The sequence below is a fragment of the Podarcis cretensis genome (assembly GCF_951804945.1).
Source record: "Podarcis cretensis genome assembly, chromosome: 2".
Lineage (NCBI taxonomy): Eukaryota > Metazoa > Chordata > Lepidosauria > Squamata > Lacertidae > Podarcis > Podarcis cretensis.
The window spans coordinates 56,527,118-56,547,710 of record NC_137171.1 but is presented as its reverse complement, the minus strand read 5'-3'; the positions used below and the strand labels follow the sequence as shown (position 1 = coordinate 56,547,710).

Here is a 20,593-nt window from a genome sequence, read left to right as displayed (position 1 = left end):
CTCAAGTACAGAAATGTGAAGCAGAACAGGAGTTGACCGACGATAAAGTTCCTTGCACTGGTCTTCCTGCGCTCCAAGGAGCGTGGCTTAAAAATACAAACCAGAGGGGAGGGGCAGATGTCAATTTTTGTCTTGACCCGCTTTGTAACTGCGCGAAACCTCCCGATTTTATTTCCTCACTTCCTCCAGGAGAGGGGCGGAGAATTATCTAAAAGAACCGGAAATTGAGGCCCGCGTCGTCAGGCTGCAACGTAAGTCTCTGGCCGGCGGCACCGGGAAGCGGGTCTCTCCGCGTGCTTTTACCGTGGGCGGTTTTTCTCTCCTCAGAGCCAGGGCGGGAGAGCGGCAGGGGAGCCTCGTAAGTCCCCTCTCGCTGCACGAGCTCCCGGCAGCCCCCTTCTCTATCCTTTCCTAGCTCTGTGCGGAAGCCGCCCCTACCGCCGCCCTCTAATATCCCTCCTACGTTGCGGGCGAGAAGGTGGGTGTGGGGTAGAGCAGTTCAGCGGGAAGGAGGAGCCAGCGACGGCGCGCGCCTCTAGACCTTTCCTATCTCTATGTTGGAGATGGGGGCGGGGCCTCCCGCGATGCCGATGACGTCGGCCGGGCGGCGCTTTCTGCCGTTGGCGCGAAAGCCTTGTGGCTTCTGGGACGTGAGGTGAGGGCGGCCTGTTGGGGCGGGAAGCGGAGGCGGCGCTTTCACTTCGCGGAGAACCGTTTTCTTGGGTGGAGACCGAGGCTCGTCCGTCTCTCAGGTGCTTCTGTGAGGGGCTGAGGAGTATCCCAGCAGCCGCGGCTTCTCCCTCTCCCGTAGCCACGGGTCCTTCCTTCTAGCCCCTTAAAAGCCCAGTCACTCTCGGAGCGCCCCCTCCCCCACCGCGCTGCAGAGGGTTGGGCTGGATGACCTTTGGGGGTCCCTCCCGGCTTTACGGTTCCGCCTGCGGCTGCAGTTCCCTGGCGCTCCTCCTCCTCCTCCTCCTCCTGAGTTCCTAGAATGAGATTCCTCGAAGCCGTGGCTTCCTCCCCCACGGGGTTGGAGGCCACGCTGCGGCGGATGAGTCACTGGGGGCGGTGAAGAGGCCTCCTCCTCCTCCTCCTTATCTCTTAATAGTGGGTAGATCAGGGGCTCACTTGCCGTAAATCCTGCCAGAAGAGTATCAGAAGCCATCTTCCACCTCTAGTGAGAAAGATAGGACCTGTTTTCACTGACGAGTTTTCCCTGATCGCTCTTCCTGAATTTATTCCTCATGCCTTCTCTCTTCTGCCCCCCTGCTTCTTTTAAAGAAGGAACAGCATTAAAAAGAGAGAGAAATGATCGTGTAGTGATGGTGGTGTACCCCAGCTTGGGTTGGGCTGTGAACTGAGAGCAGGCCATAACCCACAAATAATAATAAAAAAGTTGTGTTTCAGCATGGGTCAGTGCGTCTGAATGTTCGTGGTTTGAAGCCCTCAGTGAATGCCTGCATTGCAGGGGGTTGCAATGAAGGCTGCATTCGCTTCTGGGCAACCTTTTGGGGCCACATGCCAATGGTTGGCAGGTCTGGAAGTGAAAGTGGGCAAGGTAGAATCATAGAATTGGAAGAGACCACAAGGGCCATCGAGTCCAACCCCCTGCCAAGCAGGAAACACCATCAGAGCACTCCTGACATATGGTTGTCAAGCCTCTGCTTAAAGACCTCCAAAGAAGGAGACTCCACCACACTCCTTGGCAGCAAATTCCACTGTCGAACAGCTCTTACTGTCAGGAAGTTCTTCCTAATGTTTAGGTGGAATCTTCTTTCTTGTAGTTTGGATCCATTGCTCCGTGTCCGCTTCTCTGGAGCAGCAGAAAACAACCTTTCTCCCTCCTCTATGTGACATCCTTTTATATACTTGAACATGGCTATCATATCACCCCTTAACCTCCTCTTCTCCAGGCTAAACATGCCCAGCTCCCTTAGCCGTTCCTCATAAGGCATCGTTTCCAGGCCTTTGACCATTTTGGTTGGTCAGAGGTCAAAGTGGATGGATCAATGGCAGTGAATGTTATCTACATACAGTAGGCTAGATTCTACACTCCACTCACAAATCCCTCTTCCAGGCAAGCAAGAAATATTTTTAGAGTTCAATGACATATTCTATCTAGCCAAGCAAAAACAACAATGGAGGGCAAGGCTATTGATGTACATCTGAAGGCCCAATAGAGAGGCATGGAGAGCCAAATTTGCCCCCTAGGCCTGCCTGAGGTTTCCTACTCACAAAATCTGATCTATCTGATCTGATCCAATAGATCTGATCTAGTCTGTCTTCTGATCTGGGAATGAAAATTAGCTGAAGGATGATATATCATAACAAAAGCATCGTGTCAGTATTTTAACTACCTATAATGATATAGAAAAGGAATTTGCTCTGCTTTCTTCAATTATTAATTACAATTTCTTATTCTTGTCTAGGAAGAAAGGTAAATGATGTATTTGATTTATCAGTTAAACTGTTTGTTTTTTGCAGGTTTATGAACAATACAAGGTAGTGTTTATAGAAAAGGAATTTTCATTAAAAATGTCCAGGATTGATAAAATGAGCATCCTCGGTGTGAGGAGCTTTGGAGTAGAGGACAAAGACAAGCAAGTGATCACTTTCTTTAATCCTTTAACTATCTTGGTGGGACCAAATGGTGCTGGGAAAACGGTAAGACTCAAGTAGGTTTAATTTCATTTTAGATAAACTGCATTTTTGTACCTTCTGGGTTGGGGTTTGTAATTAGTCAGCTTCAATGCATTCAGTTATAAAAATGTGATTGTCCAGTGAGGATGCAGTTTAGTGAATTGTGCGTGACAATGCAGATCCATTTGCCTAGTCCTCAGTAAGGCTGTGCTCCTTTGCTGTCAGATAACCCAGATACCCTGCTGAACTATAATGACTCCTGAATTTGAGCAATATAAGTACTAATCTATGAGCTTTAGTGTGTTTAACAATATATGGCATTGCTGTGGAAAATGGCAGTTCTGATAAGCAGGGCATGAATATTTTCAAGGAACAAAGTTGATACATTTTTTTACTTGTCTATCTTGTGTGTTTAACAGATTTCCTATTTGTAGTCACTATCTACAAAAAGTCTCAAAGTGACTTTGTAACTCAAAAGTGATGAAATACAACAGTTAAAAACAATTAAAACCTTTAAAACAATGAACTATAAAATGCTAATCTAGTAGCATAATAATGACAAGTCCTACCCACCGACTAAAATATGAGCACCACCATAAAACCCAGCTTAGTCATGCAGCTTGCATGAAAGGTCTGTTCATGTCAAAACAATGGCACCTTGAGGAAGGAATTTGCAGAACGGTGCAGTATATAGTGTGTTCTGCATCCCTTTTAATGGAAACTGATATGCAGAGTTCCATGAGACATCCCTGTCCCCTGACATTAACATTGTTCACATGAATAAAATACTCGCATGAGCTGTTAAACACACAAGACATCTGGAGAAAGTAAAGTATGAATTGCCTCTAGATTTATGTCTGTTTCTTATTCCTGGAAACAACAGAGCAGCAAGTATTGGTATCCCGTTGACACTTGGTATCAACAATTGGTATCCTGTATCCTGTGGGGATACAGGGCATTGCCCGTAACTGGTTGTGCTCTTTTATCTCTGGTCGGGGACAGAGGGTGGCACTAAGGAGGGAAATGTCGTCGCGCCACTCCTTGGTGTGTGGAGTGCCGCAGGGCGCAATTCTCTCCCCGATGCTTTTTAACATCTTTATGCGCCTCCTTGCCCAGGTTATCCGGAGCTTTGGGCTGGGCTGTCACCAATATGCTGATGACACTCAGCTCTATCTGCTGATGGATGGCCACACCGACTCGACCCCGAACACACTGACCAGATGCTTGGAAGCTGTGGCTGGATGGTTTCGTGGGAGCCGATTGAAACTAAATCCTTCAAAGACAGAGGTCCTATGGCTAGGTCGGGATGGCATGGGGATGAGGGACCAACTCCCTTCTTTTGCGGGGGCCCAATTAGTGCCATTGCCTTCCGTTAAGAGTTTGGGTGTAATCCTTGACGCCTCCCTTTCCATGGAGGCGCAGGTTACAGCAACAGCCAAGGCGACATTTTTCCACCTTCGCCGCATCAAGCAGTTGGTCCCTTACCTTTCCCGCCCCGACTTGGCCACAGTGATCCATGCGACGGTCATCTCCAGGCTTGACTACTGTAATTCGCTCTATGTGGGGCTGCCCTTGAAGCTGTCCCAGAAACTCCAGCGGGTACAGAATGCTGCAGCGAGGCTCCTCACGGGGTCTCTGCCATGGGAGCATATTCACCCAGTGCTTTTCAAGCTGCACTGGCTCCCGGTGGAGTACAGGGTCAGATTTAAGGTGCTGCTTTTGACCTTTAAAGCCCTTCACGGCCTAGGACCCTCGTACCTACGGGACCGCCTCTCCCGGTATGCCCCATGGAGAGCCTCAAGGTCCATAAATAGCAACACCCTAGTGGTCCCGGGCCCTAAGGAAGTTAGATTGGCTTCAACCAGAGCCAGGGCCTTTTCAACTCTGGCTCCGGCCTGGTGGAACGCTCTGCCTCATGAGACCAGGGCCCTGCAAGATCTGATTTCTTTCCGCAGGGCCTGTAAGACAGAGTTGTTCCGCCTGGCCTTTGGCTTGGAGCCAATTTGATTCCCTCCCTCTCTCTCTCTCTCTCTCTTTTTTTCTTTTCCTTCTCCTCCTGCGATGAGGCTACATTTTAATATTTTAATGTTCCATTATTTTAATGCTGTATTTTATTTTTGTTTTTAAGTTGTAATCATTCTTCTTGTTTTTATTATTGTTTGTAAGCCGCTCTGAGCCCGGCCTTGGCTGGGGAGGGCGGGGTATAAATAAAAAATTATTATTATTATTATTATTATTATTACTTGTTTCTATTTTAATTAGACTATCATAGAATGTCTCAAGTATATTTGCACTGGGGACTTTCCACCTGGCACCAAAGGAAACTCATTTGTTCATGACCCAAAAGTAAGTGTTGAAGTTGTTAGCTCTATTTCACAACGACCAGTAAGCAGCATAACATGTGTTGGTAATAATTGAGCTAACATTTTCTTACTTGTGGAAAAGTGACAAATGGTATATCTATTGTGCATGCCTTGAGATGAAGTGTCACTGGATTATAGAGCCATTTGAGATTATATATCTCTAAAAGTAATTATTCTGTCATGTATTACATATTTTGTTCTTTGCAAACTCCTTTATTATGAAATGGTATTCTTGTGGCCTACAAACTATTCCCATTAACAGTTACATTTCACCCTGAGAAAACATTATCCTATTAGCCCCTTGTGAAGGAATAACTTCTTATTTGCCCAGGCCTTGCATTGGCTGTGATGGTGGGTAACAGATGAGGGTGTATGTCTCTCTTGAATCTTCTGGACCTTTCAGTTCCAGTCACTATAATATTCCTTTGAACCATCTTTCAAGGCTAGCTCTGGTTTGCAGGGATTATGCTGCTACTACTGGAAGTTAACATAGGAAACTGCCCTATAGTGAGTCACGCCATTGGTCCACCTTGCTCAATAATGACTACACTGGCTGGCAGCAACATTTTACTGTAAACTGTTAGAGCTTTGCTGTGGAGCAGCATAGACACTTAGCAAATAATTACATAAATGTTTAACCAGAATGTTGAATATATGTACAGGAGGGATTTAGCTCTATTGCAATAATATGCATTCAGTTCAGTGAATAGGGATGAAGTATTGATCTGTGTGGTATGGTTTTCCATGGCAAGGGTTAGTCTCATTAATTCAAAGAAGCATGCTTATCCCTTTTGTGTTCAGATCTGTTCCCTTCATTGAAATAGCTGGGGCAGCTTATGTGTGCGCACTAAAGAACAGGGGATGAGGGTCATAGAGTTGGAATTAGGTGAACTTACTTACTAAATTTACTTTATTGTTGCTGAAGGTCGCCAATGAAACAGATGTCAGAGCTCAAATTCGACTTCAGTTTCGTGATGTTAATGGAGAACTTGTAGCTGTTCAAAGATCCATGGCATGCACACAGAAAGGAAAGAAAACAGAATTTAAAACTCTTGAAGGAGTCATTACTAGAACAAAGTTAGTGGGTAGACGTAAATATTTTCTGTTGCATACGTTTGTATGTGTTTGCCTGTTCATCTTTTCTAATATATCAGAACAAAATATTGAGCCTTTCAATTATTTATTAAATACATTGGTTGTGGTCCTTCATGATTTCTCTGCAGTTATGTCACTTAAATGGAGACAATGACAATTGGTAGCTCTGCATTCTGTTTTTACAAAGCAGTGAAGGAATTGTAATCTGTTATTAAGCTTGTAGTGCAGTTAATTTTAAATGTATTGGAAATCTTTTTTTTTAACTAATGCATTCAGTTGCTTTTTATCTTTCTGCAATTAAGTAGATTATCTAATTGATTTTATAGTTTTTGTGTTTATGAAATTGGTTTGAAGGAAGAGAACATGATGACTTGAAAGAAAAATAAACAGGAAAAAATGTATTTTGGATTGTAACCTGCCCTGTGACTTTAGGGTAAAGGGCAAGTAAACAACAACAAAATATAGAACTGTACAACCGTAGAGTTGGAAGAGACCCTGAGGGTCATCTAGTCCAACCCCCTGCAACGTAGGAATTTCAACATGCACCAGGTCCCCCATCCAATTTGAAACCATACCGTTCCCTACCTAGTTTTGTAAATATGCAAGCAATTTTATTGTTGCACCAATAGGATGTCCCACCCTATCCATATATTAAATATGTAATGGTTGCCTTATCCAGGGAGACTTCCACATCAACTGACTCTTTAGTATGGAAAATAACTTAAGCAGTTGGTTGTTAGCAGGGAGTGGCAGTCAGAATGGGGATAAGCTGGAGATAGTAGCCAGGTTTCTGCAACATGCAGTGAGGATTTTTGAATGTTATACAACAGTATTTTAATTGTTAGATGCAGATTTTGCTGCATGATGTTATTGTACTGAACCTTTCAGAACTTTTCTATATTCCAAAATAAAGGTTGAGATTGTATTGAATTTAGAAAATAGCATATTTTTCGCCTTATAGGACACACTTTTTCCCCTCCAAAAATGAAGGAGAAATGCGTGTGCGTCCTATGGGGCGAATGCAGGCTTTCGCTGAAGCCTGGAGAGCGAGAGGGGTCGGTGCGCACCGACCCCTCTTGCACCCCGGGCTTCGGGCAGATATCCGCAAGCCTGGGGAGCCCGGTGGGAGTTCCCGCCGGGCTCCCTAGGCTTGCGGATAGCAGCCTGTTCTGGGGGCTGGGGTCAGGGGAAGCTCGGGCTTCCCCAGCCCCGCGCCTGGGGGGGGGAAAATAATTTTTTTTCTTTATTTCCCCCCAAAAAAACTAGGTGCGCCCTATGGGCCGGTGCGCCCTATAGGGCGAAAAATACGGTAAATATTGAGCTTCTCGATTGTTCTTTTATTTTTAGCGGAGACTTGGGATTGTAGTACATGGTTACACTTCTACATTTTCTTTCTTTGTTCATACAGGTATGGGGAGAAGGTCAGTCTAAGCTCCAAGTGTGCAGAAATTGACCGAGAGATGATTAGTGCCCTGGGTGTTTCTAAGTCTGTGATTAACAATGTCATTTTCTGCCATCAAGAAGAATCCAACTGGCCCCTAAGTGAAGGAAGAGCTCTGAAACAGAAATTTGATGAGATCTTCTCAGCAACCAGGTTAATTTTCATTGATCGCTTTTCTGATAGAATTAAAACATTGGATTCCTCTTAATTCTAACATTTAAAGAACTCATTAATTAATTGCATCATTTGAAGATATTAATGCTATTGGGGTTTAAAATGTATACATTTCTTTCTTTTTTTAAAGGTACATTAAGGCTTTGGAAACACTCCGCCAGGTACGACTGAAACAAAGCCAGCGAGTTAAAGAGTGTCAAGTAGAACTGAAGTATTTAAAACAGAATAAAGAAAAGGCACATGAGATTCAGAATCAGCTTTCTGATAGGGAAACTCAGTTGGCTGCATCCAAGGAAAATGTCAAATCTATTGAGAATCAACTTGAACCTTTGAAGGTAATTAATTGTCTCTGTATAGCTAAGATTTTTATGTAATAGAGTTCCTTTTAGAAGTAGAAGTACAATTACCATTATTTCCTGACCTTGGAGTGATAAATGTTTGCTCTATCCCCTTGTTCTTACAAATATTCTTGAGCTAGTAGGACAGGGAAAAAGGTCCTCTCCTTACTATTTCTGAGTAGAAAGTACTGCACCGCTTCATAGCATTATGAGATAGTAATTATGTTCAAAGATTCCAGCTTTCCTGATCAGTACCATCCTAAATTCTCCATTTTAAGTACCTGCTTTTAATATAATTAGAAATGTGTAACATTTCTAACACTTGGTACATAGTTTGTTTATTTTAAGCATTCTTTCCTTCTTAGAATCGTTTGGCAGACATAGAGCAGAATCTTGTGAAAGTAATGAGACTTGACAATGAAGTTAAAGCTCTGGAGAGTCGGAAGAGACAGATGGAAAAGGATAACCAAGATTTGCAACAAAAGATGGAGAAGGTTTGCTTGATCATTCTGGTCTTTTCTACTTTGAAATGGACTATGGATTGTACAATAAAATCTAATTTGCCTCAGTGGCAAATCATTAATTTTTGTACAGCAGCTTTTATGCTTCTTAATCAGTGAGCCGCCTTGTTTTAGCAATAATTTATGTTTCTTACCATGCTTCCCATTCACCTTGTAGATCACAGTGATCAGATTTGGGTCCACTGTTGTCCTGTTTTAATTATCAGGTCAAAAGTAGTGCAGGGGGGATGTCTGAATTATTTCATTTTACAAAACCCCCCACACTTTGCAAATACTCACATTTAAAAAAATATTGTAGTCTCCCCCACCCCCGGAATTACTGGAATTGTCAGCCAGTAGGGTATTGTATAGTGAATGGGATGATGTCATGACATTAAATTGGCATTTGGACTTGGTTACATGATAGGAAAGGCAAACAGAGCCAGCTGACAGTGAGGGCAATTTTTCCAGCTCTTTTGCACTAATCACCAAAAAAAGTTAACAGTAAAGAGTCATTTTTCATGCCACTGAAAATACTTACCTCATCTAAGTATGAAGCTAAGGGTCACCAAGCTTTATGGGCCTGTAGAAACATTGGATTTTTGAGAGTGCTGTGAGCACAACCCCTTCTGTGTACACGCACACACACCCTTTGCTTTTTCATGAGGTCCGGGTAAAAGTCAGATCTAATAGAATTAAAACGGATTCTCTTGGATTTGCATGATTTTACATCGGCTTCTCCCAAAAAACAACAGCATTGTCTTACAGATCGCATAGTAAAAACCACAGATTCCGTACTTGTCAGCATCACATTCAAGGCACAGTTCCTCATGGATCTTCATATTTTTTACATGGGATAACAACAATACCGACCAATGACAGGATGCATCTGTCTACACAGAGGTGACCTGTGATTTGACACTAGTTTTGACAGGATCTATGCCTCGAATCCCTGCTTTTGTACAATGGCAGCATTGGAAACCTGATCCATGTTTGTTATGGTTCAGTCAGTGGACAGAGAGATGATCTGGTTTTACTGGATCAAATGTGTGTATGTGTCTTGCATGCTTTATTCCATCTGGCTGTTTCTGCTCTTCTGGCTCCTGCAGCTAGCACCCCACTTTCTCATTACTTGGTCACTCTGTTTTCCTTTCCCAGTTTTTGATATTGTTCCCTTTTCCAGCCTACCTGCCTGGTGGCTCCACTTTCTCTTCAGTGTTTCAGTTGTCAATCTGTGCCTTGAAATGTACACAGGGCTGACGGAAGCGGGAAAGGGCAACATTTACAGCTTTCCTTTAAAACTGTACTTTTCAAGAGGGGGAGGTAACTACACTTACCACTTCATGATGAAGAAGGCATTGAGGTGCCAGGAGATCTCAAGGGCCCATGGGTGTTACATTGTCAGATTCCAGAGAAGGGGGATTTTAATTAAGGCAAGGGTTAAAAATCTTCATTAAAAAGCAGCTGTGTAAATTACTACTTTTTCAAGTATCCTAATGACAGGTCTGCATCCTGTCTAGGTTGGTCCTTGTACTCACACACTGAACCATGATAAAGTATTTTTAAAAACTACTTTTTTCTGTACTGTAATGTTAGGTTTTTCAAGGAACTGATGAGCATCTTAGAGATATGTACCAAAACCACCAAAAAACCGTGAGAGAAAAGGAGAGGAGATTAACAGAATGCCAGAGAGAATTGGAGAGAGCAAACAAAGAATATCAAAGACTCAACAGAGAAAAATCAGAATTGTTGGTTGAACAAGGTACAGTAGTAGCCTGTTTGTTTCAATATTTCAAGCATTTAATAGCATTTGCAGTGAGCTATATAAGAAATGGGTATACTTCTTGATTAACATATTAAATTCTGTTCATGCACTAGATTTCATTGGTGACTATTTGATCCATTATACCCATTCCAGAATGCTATCACAGCAGCCACTAACTGTACCTAAAAGTTACAACAAGGATGACCAACTGTGTCCAGCGCCCAGCACTATTTTATCGGACTCCATCAACATTTAATCAACACATTTACACACACTTCCACGTGTTGAAAAGTTATGAGAGCGACCATGCAAAGTGAACACATAATCTTGTATCATTGGATTTTCTGGGTAGCATTGATGGGTTGGCTCCGGACTTGCTTTTACATAAACAGAAGGTGAAATGATTTTCGCCAGTTCCCTCCTCCGCTTGCAGCCCAACACTCGGACACCACCACCCACCCCCTGTTCCTCAGGGTCTCCCAACCCTCTGGGTTTTCAGGGTAGGAAGAGACTGCAGGTGAAATGGGGACTTGTTTACAATTGCCTCCCCTCTTCTGCCATCAGAACACAACACAACTATCTGGCTTCAAAACCACATATTTCTCAAATTTGAGAATTCTTGAAGATAAGCAGCAACTAGGTTGATGATCATGTTCCTCAAATTCCTTAATCCTAAATTTGAAATAAGGTAGGTCTTTAATACCTTTGAAACAGTTGTCTAACTCACTAAACATTTTTCTAAAGTATAATAGTTGGGATTCATCACTGAACATACCTTAATCTGAGGTCTTTGAAAGCAGCCTTACCAGATCACAAAAGTACCAGCATGCCTGCAAAACAGTGGATTTAAAAAAACCAACCCTTTTATTTTGGTCTTTTACCTTTTTAAAACACGTTTTGAAAGAAGCTGTGGAATTAAAATGCACATCTATGGACGTGTACTTGATGTGAGCTTCGTTGAAATCAATAGGACTGATTTCTGAGTAAGCATACATAGAATTTGATGGGAAGGAAGAACAAACTAAAAGGGAACAAGGAATTATTCAGTATACCTATCTACAGTAGTTGTAACATCAAAGAAGCAGTTCTCTCTTATTTCCCTGAAAAGACCAAAGAAATAAATCTCCCTCCTTTCCATCTGAAACTGAAAATCAAATTGCATACGAGGCAAGAGACTTGTGAATGAGAGTCCAGTTGCTTTTTAGTTATAAAATGCACTGGAGAGGCAAGTACTTCAGATTTAATGTCATGCTTAGGAAGGGTGCATTTAACCTTTTCCCCTTGGGCTGTCTTTTGCTGTCAGATTGAATTCCCACAGCTGTTTTTCTAGATGTAGAAAAAACTAGCGGGGACCCCTCCATATATAAAGAATAATCAGATGACTGAGCAACCTTCCAAATGATTCTGTATCTGGTCATGTAGGAGAAGGTAAATGGGAGGGAAGATAAACCCACAGTATTAAACTAGCACAAATAATAAAGGTTATGCAGAAAAGTCTTACTAGCTTCTGAACATAATACAAAGGCGGCCATGCTGTTTATGAAATAATACAGTAGACATCATACATGACTGCCTTAGTCCTAAATTGGCACTAAAAGCAAGTTTACTCAGTGGTGAACTAGACTGTTCTTGAACCATGCCTCCAAGTCCACACTGCAGCCCTCTGACTCCCATATCTCAAGGCTTCCCTAGGGGCCCCTTCTTCTTAAAAGAGGCTTTATTTGAGGAGCATGTGGCTGTGGTAGAGAGGGTGGAGAACTACCCTTGCTATGAGTGCAATATTGGATTCACCCACTGAACATAAGCTACAAAGGGGAGATTCTGAATCAGCCCTTGTTGCCCAGGACCTAAATTTATTCACAACTGCTGACCACACGCAGAATAATTTTGAAGCTTGTTTGAAAGCATGAGAACATAGATTTCCAAAGCATTTAATTATGCATTTAAAACAGATTTAAAAGTTGTGGTTGTATATTTCTCTCCCCCCCCCCCCCAATTAACAAAGTGAAAATTTCTATTTAAGACTCATTTGAGCTTTTTGGAGCTTCTTGTATCTGATTAATAGAGTTGTGAATTCTTATATTTTGAGCTTTTAAAAATCTGTGTTTAAACTTCATTGTTTATATGTTTGTGAAGGTCGTCTTCAATTGCAAGCAGATCGTCACCAACAGAATATTAAAACCAGGGACTCATTAATTCAGTCTTTGGCAGCTCAGTTGGAACTGGAAGGATTTGAAAGACCACCTTTTAATGAAAGGCAAAATAATAGTTTTCACAGGCTTGTGAAAGAGAGACAGGACAAAGACATGGAAGCTGCTAATCAGTTAATGGTAAATATTTGTGTTCTTGCATTGCCTAAAAGCTAAGTTAATGTAAAATAGCAAAATACAGCCACACTCTAAACCTCTAGAAATATCAGGGTCCAAAATTAAGCATATTTACTTCAAAGTTAGTAACATTGGAATAGTGGGATTTCCAAATAAATTTTAGATTAGCACAGTACAGTAGTATGAACTCCCATGTAGTGTATGCCTTTGTGTAGTTTTTGTGTTAAATGGTTATAACTGATTAAAAGTGAGATTGACCATTTGCCTTATTTTGGAGAGGTATTGAGTGGTAGTAATCACTAGAATTAAATTCAGTTTTGCTGCCTTTGATATGCTGTGGTTTTGTTTTTATTAAATATTGTGCTTCTGTTTGTATATAATAGAAGCTGTCTTGAGAAGGCTTGGCTCTAAAGAGAAGCCTAAAGATGTTGTTGTATCTGTGTAGTATATTTAGGAGAAAGTGGGAAATCCCCAGTAATACTTCCAATTATAAAAAAGGGAGGGAAATATTATGGACACCAGTTAGGCCTTCTTAAAACACAGATGCATTCCTCTCATAGTGGAATGGAAATTGATATTACAACCCAGTCTTCCTCTGTTATGAATTGAGTTGGTCAACTAGGTAAGACTTTACAATGTGAGGTGCCAGGTGGGGAATTAAGCATGTTTACTTACACTTGGTTCCTGTTGATTTCACAGGACAAACTCCAATTAAAATAGCAACTGTCTTTGTCATTCTTTCAGAGAGAATTTGGTGAGAAGGAAACAATGAAGCAGAAGCAAATAGATGAAATAAGAGATAAAAAAACTGGACTTGAAAGAACCAGTGACCTGAAGTCAGACATTCAAAATAAGAAGCAGCTTGAAGCAAAGAACCTAAAACATGAATTGCAGCAGCTTGAAGGGTCCTCAGATAGACTCCTAGAACTGAATCAGGAACTTACCAGAGCAGTAAGATTTACATTTTTGTAGCATTTAATTAATGGGAACATAAGTGACAATAAGTAGTTGTGTGTGTAATAATTACCACATTAAAACTGCTTTGATCAGTCAACAACATTCCCCTATTCCTTCCAAATACCTAATCTATATCACCAGAAGTCCTTAGCCCTATGCAGATGTGGTTCTATCTGGGTAGAACTTACACACACAGAGGCACAGTGCCTGCCTGAAATCCACAAATGTCACATAGCAGTGGTGACCTACACGTATTTATTACCTTTTCTTGATGTGGCATGATGTGAATGAAGTGCTACCAGGCAGGGTGATGCATATGTCATTTGTGGTGGCCCAAAGCTTATGTAGGATGCATACCTCAAATGCCCTATCTACTTCTGCACGTGTTCATGACTCAGGCCTACTATTTGGATTCTTTCACTTCAGACTGTGTATGAAGGCCCACATCAGTTTCCTCATACAAAAAGTCCCTTCATATGGAAAAGCACAAGTTGCAGGGAGAATGGTTCTAACCTAGCCCTCTTTCTGAATGGGTTTTTTTTCCCTATGTGTAGGAAACCATTTTGTAGGAAGGGGTATTCAACCACGTGAGCCACCACCTGCAGCCCAACGTAGTATCACTTAGTAGAACATAATAACTTCTGTGTACTATAACAGTGAAAAATAAACCTAAAAGTTTGGTAAACTGCTGTTTAGAGAATCTTGGATCCATTACTTGTACCGCCTTTCTGTTCAGTGAATAACAATTTTAGTTTTGACTGTCTTTGACATTTGTTAGCATATGTGTCCCTAATTGGTACAAAAAACTTCCTCCTTTCTTTTCTCTGTTTAGAAACATGAACTGTATGAAGCCGAGAAGAATTGCAATGTTGAAGCCTTAGAAGTAGAAGTACAAGGGCTGCAAAGAGAGAAAGCAAATTTGGACAGTGCTCTTCGAAAACTGGATAAAGAGATGGAACAGCTGAATTTGAATACTGCAATAATAACTCAAATGGACATGCTGAAGAAAGATAAAGTAGTGCCTTTTTTCTGACATGTGTTAAAAGTATAGCACAAAGTATATGTTGAGTGTTAAATTAAAATAACAGTTGGGTTGGATGGAATACCATAACTTGGCCCTGTAAGAATTAGGCTACAATTCTAACACCACTTACTTGGGAGTAAGCCCTGTTGAATTCTGTAGGATTTACTTCTGAAGGCACATTGTTATTATTTCGGTTAGTCACAGTTTACCAGATGTGACAAAATTGCATACAATGGTAACCTGAAGGTAGAGAGGGAAGTGTAGTGTTCAGCAGCGAGGGAGGAGCATGCAAGCCTGAGGTCTTTAATACCTTGTTTTGACAATTGTGTCTGAACCATCCCAATGTTTTCAGAATTAGAATTATTTGTTTGCTTATTGAGTATTTTGAAATTAACTTTCGGACTTTTAAATGAAATAAAAAATTATTGATATGTATCATTTTTATTTCTTAAAAGGCTGATAAAGAGGAGCAAATCAGAAAAATAAAATCCAGGCACAATGAAGAGTTAATTTCCTTGCTTGGATATTTCCCTAATAAAAGGCAGCTTGAAGATTGGCTTCACTCTAGAACTAAAGAAATTAATCAGACAAGAGACAAACTTGCCAAGCTCTCGTAAGTTTTTCTTAAACTGAAATTTGCATGATCATTGATACAGTAGTGGGGTGATATTCAGTTTTCTTTTTGTTTTTACATGTAGTATTTATTTATTAGATACTGCTACTAAAACATCTGTCTTCATATTAATGAACCTCCTTTACATTTTGTATGCGTGACTGTGTTCACAAATCTGTTTATTTTCAGCATTTTATCCTTCCCTTTTAAATCTGCAAACAAATACACAAAAACATTTTTATATAAAAATACCTATTTTAAAAAGAAAAGAGGTTTCACAGTTAACAGTCCCCTATTTTAAATGGCCATAACTATAAGTTTTTGGTGAAAAAGAGATGCCATAGCTGCCTGCTAAAGGGCAAACAGTGAAAGTGTTAGTGCTAGGACTGGACTAACTTCCTTAGGTAGAGGATTCATTGTCTTGGTGCCACCACAGATAAGATGGTCTGTTGTCTCTGCTGCACTTTTAATAGAGGGGAAAAATATGGAGCAGGTTCTTGATAGATGATCTCAAAGGTCAGGCAAATTAATAGGGATTTCCAAAAAAACCTCACTTCCCTCCCCCTTCACAGAAGCCTCCACTGGAGCAAAGTGCCTTCTGTAGATAGAGGGCCACAATTGAAAATAGCCCATGGGAAGACATTTCTAAAGAGCCAAAAATTTAGCCAGATTAAAAGGTAAATGATATTTGAGACTACAAGAGCAATTTTCTCATTTGTAGTTATAAAAATACTTAAATTTCAGCAAAGAACTTGTTTCGGCGGAGCAAAACAAAAATCATATTACTGCTGAACTAAAAAGAAAAGAGGAGCAGCTGTCCAATTATGAAGAAAAGCTTTTTGATGTTTGTGGAAGCCAGGATTTTGAAAGTGATCTATACAAACTTCAAGATGAAATAGAAAAAACATCTAAACAGAGAGGCAAGTTTATACAACTCCCTCCCTTTCTACCTTATAGTTTTCTGCAAAGCTGTATATTCAATTTGATGTTGATACACTTGTTGTTGTATTTTCTCGTTCCAATTTTAGTATATGTTCTGGTGGTTTCTCTTCAGATCGTATAAATCTTTCGTATGTATTTTCTGTAAATAAGAATAATAGTAGTAATGATGGCTTACATACATTGATGCCCTTTTTCAAGCAGGAGTCTTTCTGCCTGCAGAAGAATCTTTGATCTAGTGCAAGCATCATCTAAGACAGGCATGGCCAAACTTGGCCCTACAGATGTTTTTGGGACTACAATTCCCATCATCCCTGACCACTGGTCCTGTTAGCTAGGAATGATGGGAGTTGTAGTCCCAAAACATCTGGAGGGCCAAGTCTGGCCATGCCTGATCTAAGAGGACAGAAAAGGAAGACATTATAATTTCCCATTTTTCTTGCAGCAACCCCCCCATATGCCCCCCAACACTACTTTCCATGTTGTTCTGGAGAGACAAACACTCTGGGGTGGATTTTCTGGGTGGAGGAGGCATCAACTGGATCAAAATTGGATTCATGCCTATAATTCAATGATAAGAAAAACCTGCAAATTTAAGACCATAGCAAAGGCCCTATTAAGGTCATGTTGGCAAAGCTAAAGGGTGGAATTCAATGTTGCTCTTAAGGCAATTGTTTAATTAGGACAAGACAGGTTTAATCATGCCATTGCATGAATTGGTGAATTTGATAAAATGTTGCCCATGCTCTGTCTTAATGGCTATCATTTTGGTTATATATATTCATTCATTCATTCATTCATTCATTCATTTTTAAACAGCCATGCTTGCTGGAGCTACAGCAGTTTATTCGCAGTTCATTACACAATTAAGGGATGAGAAAGAATCGTGTTGTCCAGTTTGTCAGAGGGTCTTTGAAACACAGGCAGAACTGCAGGATGTGGTAGATGATCTTCAGTCCAAGTTGCGTCTTGCTCCAGACAAACTGAAGGCAACAGAGTCTGAGCTTAAGAGAAGGGAGAAGAGACGTGATGAAATGATGTCACTTAAACCTGTCAGGTGAGTCAGAAAGTGCAATAAAACTTTCTTTTTTTGTTACAGGAATTATATGCTAGAGGAGAGGTGAGCAGAGTTTTCAGAGAATGCAACCATTTTTGAATTGCCCTTTAATATCGTTTGGGAAGACAATTTTACACTTTGGGCAATATCCAACTAAATAGACCCATTAGTGCAAATATTTTTGCTTCTGCAACAGAGCTTCTCCCTCTCCTCTTCCCATATGCCCCCTAAAGCTGTTTACCCACCCTCTTGAGCAGATGAAGGGTGCAGGGAGAAGTTACAGCAAGCAAGTGGAAATCCTTGTGCTGGCAATTCTGTGGTTAGATACTGCTCTATCTATGTAAATATTTTGAAGCACTTTTCATTCAGATATATAGCATCCAAGGCAGCTTCCAATATAAAATAATACAGTGGCTTGCATTCTGTATCCAAACAGTCTGCTTCTGGCAAAAGGGAAAAGGGGGATTTTTGCAGATCTCCTTCCTGTGGAGCTTCCAGCACCCACTCCTGTGTTGTTCAAGTGGGTTCTGCAACCATTGAGCAGATTTTCAAAGGGCAGGGATAAAGTGGAATGGTAGGGAACAGCTTTCCGCATTCCATCGGTAAGAATGTTCCATAAGGAACTGCACTCACAGGAAGTTAGAATCCAAGTCCGTAGTACCCGTAAGAAACAATCATGATCGTGTTTAAAAAGCAAACAAAACAAAACATTAGTTTAAAAGTACAGCATAAGACCAGCCAGAATAATAAAATGGCAGGAGGGAGACAATGATAAAAGCTGTGAAACGGATAGCTTTCACTGAAAGTTATTGTGTGAGGTTCAAAGATAAAGTTAAAGTTAAAAAGAAAATTAATGTGTGGTAGCTCCAAAATGTTGAGAGCAGCCCACTTCAGTTCAGCCCATTTCATACAAGAATCTCCTCAGTTGAGAAACAAGTCCAAATGCATTTAAAGTGGACCACTTCTCCTTTGAGTAAATACATGCAAAGTTTGTTTGTTTGGCCTTCTCTTAATGGCCATTAGGGTAATTTTTCTTCACAGGATGACAGCAATTTATAGCGTAATCCCATAGTACACATGGTTTCTTAAATATGATAAAATGTCATGAGCAAAATCAAAGACAAACTAAAAGATGTTTTCTGTAAAATAAGCAATCCATATGTAATGCAAGCATAGCTACTATTTGTACTGTGGTGATTCTTCTGCTGAAGATGGAAAATATTATGAATTTTATATTTCTTGCTAAGGCAAATGGTATCTGAACTCCAAGAAAAAGACCTACCCGACTTAAGAAACAAATTACAGACCCTCAACAGAGATATTCAACAACTTAAAGGTGATACAGAAGAACAGGAAACCCTCCTAGGTACTATAATGACTGAGGAGGAAAGTGCTAAAGCATGTCTGCAAGATATTACACTTATGGAAAGATATCAGGTAAGGCAGGGGTGCCTGCAAGGTTTTTTGGGCTCAGTGCATGGATTTGGCCACCCTCTCCATCCACTGTCTTTTGGCAAGAACTTCTGTTTATGTGGATTTTAAAAACGAGAAAAAGTCTAGTTCAATGTGATCTCTTTCTCTCTAATTTTTCCACCAGCTCTCAGCTAGTGCATGTAATTTCAAATCCACTGCCACCACTTGATACCATCAGCACTTGATACCGAGCAATGACAAATCAACCCAATCTAGACTGCAACTGTCACAACTAGAAAGAAAAAGCCATATGTACAGAGCAGATAATCACACAATAGTCAAGCCATAGTAAAGTGCTTTATAGTATCAAAATATAAGCAAATAGAAGACTTTCCAGAAAACATGTGCTCATTTTAGAGATGGAAACATAACACTTAATTGTAAGAGATGGGGGAAAAATGTTAAAAGCCTGAAAGATTAAAATTTTGATAGATTATAACATAGCCTCTAAATTCCAGCTGGTGAAGACAGACAGGAGGATTCAAACTTGCCAGAGAAATTTGGAGTTCAGTACAATGTGAATGGATAGAGTCTATCCAGATAGCTAAATACATATATTAAAAATAATAACAAATACACTGAAAAGACTCATGCTTCATCCCTGTGCACACGGAAATGGGCTGAATGTAGTGTAAACATGCATAGGATTGTACTAACACGTAATAAATGTACTCACAAAATACAGTTTTTATTTCCCCATTTTAATCTTAAATATCCCAAAGGGTAGATCTGTGGGTCATACTAAAACTTGACTCCCTCCTTGCCTCTCAAAATCTGAAAAAGGTTTATTTAGGCAACATCTCACTCCTTGGTTCTTTCACATCTTTGCATACTTTCTCCCTCTCAAGCCCTCGTCTCCTTTAAAGCAAAGCAAATTCAAAGGTAATGGAGAAATCAGTCCAATCAATCTGACCCCTTCTTAGCATGGCATGTCCTGGTTCACAGAAAGCAGCTTCTCTAGGATCTAGGTGTATAGGTCTGTGCTCAAGATTATGAGCTGCCACACCACCATTTGTGGGCAGTGGGCGGGTGAACAAACCCCATGGCCCTGCTGCCACGGGCTACAAGTCCCTGCTTTGTTAATTGCTTCAAGTAGGTAGTATCTTGCCTCTCCCTCCTCTGCCAGCCTATTGGAAGATGATGGTGTGGGGAGGGCAGCCTTTAGGGACAAATGGTTCAGGGAAGGCTGCAGTAAGTGGAGCAATGGTGGCGAGGGGATTGCTAGCCTGGGACCTGAGCAGGCAAATGACAATAGCAGGTGCCCTGAGCTTCATGCCCAGAACATCAGTACTCTGTATCCCTCCTTTGGTAAGGATACTACAAAAGTTTGATTGCATACTAAGAAATATAATCTCATGTGCCCTCATCCAGCTCTTCTTCCTCTGTTTAGCAGTTAATGTAAAAGCAGTCTGCAGTGGGGGTGTGAGATGCCTGTGTAGGCTTCACATTCCTCCACAGCATATGCGCTAAATGCACCAGGTCATTATAAGGAAGAGACGGCTGTGTTTGTGTCTTAAGGGGATTACTATACGTATAGCCACTTGCACCTACCAGGTACTTGACTGCATCCCAACAGCGATATCAAGCACTTCAAGAATATCAGTATTCAAGAATATCAATATTGGCCCCTTCATTTTTCAGACTGATCTAAAGGATGTTGAACGAAAAATTGCTCAGCAGGCTGCTAAACTACAAGGAGTGGATTTAGGTCGGACCCTGCTACAAGTAAGCCAGGAGAAGCAAGAGAAGAAGCACCAGTGGGATACAGGTGGGGTGCTTTGAAAAAGTTTTAGATTATTTTTGTAACAAGACACTGAATTCTATTTCTGCATTTCCCACATGGATGTAAAAAGCCCACTGGCAACATACCATATTGTACCGTTTCCA

At 41.0% G+C, this 20,593-nt stretch overlaps 1 protein-coding gene across 3 annotated transcripts in view; it reads left to right on the top strand.

Moving 5' to 3' along the window:
• Positions 1 to 220: 220 nt before the first annotated feature.
• RAD50 (RAD50 double strand break repair protein) overlaps positions 221 to 20,593 on the top strand; it is a 36,426-nt gene continuing 16,053 nt past the window's right edge. Inside the window, exons 1-16 of one of the 3 annotated variants that reach the window (XM_079966558.1) lie at positions 221 to 251; positions 2,485 to 2,664; positions 4,903 to 4,986; positions 5,929 to 6,080; positions 7,507 to 7,692; positions 7,844 to 8,048; positions 8,417 to 8,545; positions 10,148 to 10,313; positions 12,453 to 12,646; positions 13,388 to 13,594; positions 14,433 to 14,615; positions 15,080 to 15,237; positions 15,982 to 16,157; positions 16,996 to 17,233; positions 18,481 to 18,670; positions 20,348 to 20,474. In XM_079966558.1, the coding sequence (XP_079822684.1) occupies positions 2,536 to 2,664; positions 4,903 to 4,986; positions 5,929 to 6,080; positions 7,507 to 7,692; positions 7,844 to 8,048; positions 8,417 to 8,545; positions 10,148 to 10,313; positions 12,453 to 12,646; positions 13,388 to 13,594; positions 14,433 to 14,615; positions 15,080 to 15,237; positions 15,982 to 16,157; positions 16,996 to 17,233; positions 18,481 to 18,670; positions 20,348 to 20,474 (2,524 nt within the window). In that variant the 5' untranslated portion in view covers positions 221 to 251; positions 2,485 to 2,535. Of the gene's footprint in view, positions 252 to 497; positions 753 to 2,484; positions 2,665 to 4,902; positions 4,987 to 5,928; positions 6,081 to 7,506; positions 7,693 to 7,843; positions 8,049 to 8,416; positions 8,546 to 10,147; positions 10,314 to 12,452; positions 12,647 to 13,387; positions 13,595 to 14,432; positions 14,616 to 15,079; positions 15,238 to 15,981; positions 16,158 to 16,995; positions 17,234 to 18,480; positions 18,671 to 20,347; positions 20,475 to 20,593 lie in introns of those variants that run through there. The other 2 variants (XM_079966556.1, XM_079966557.1) reach the window with 2 other exon arrangements.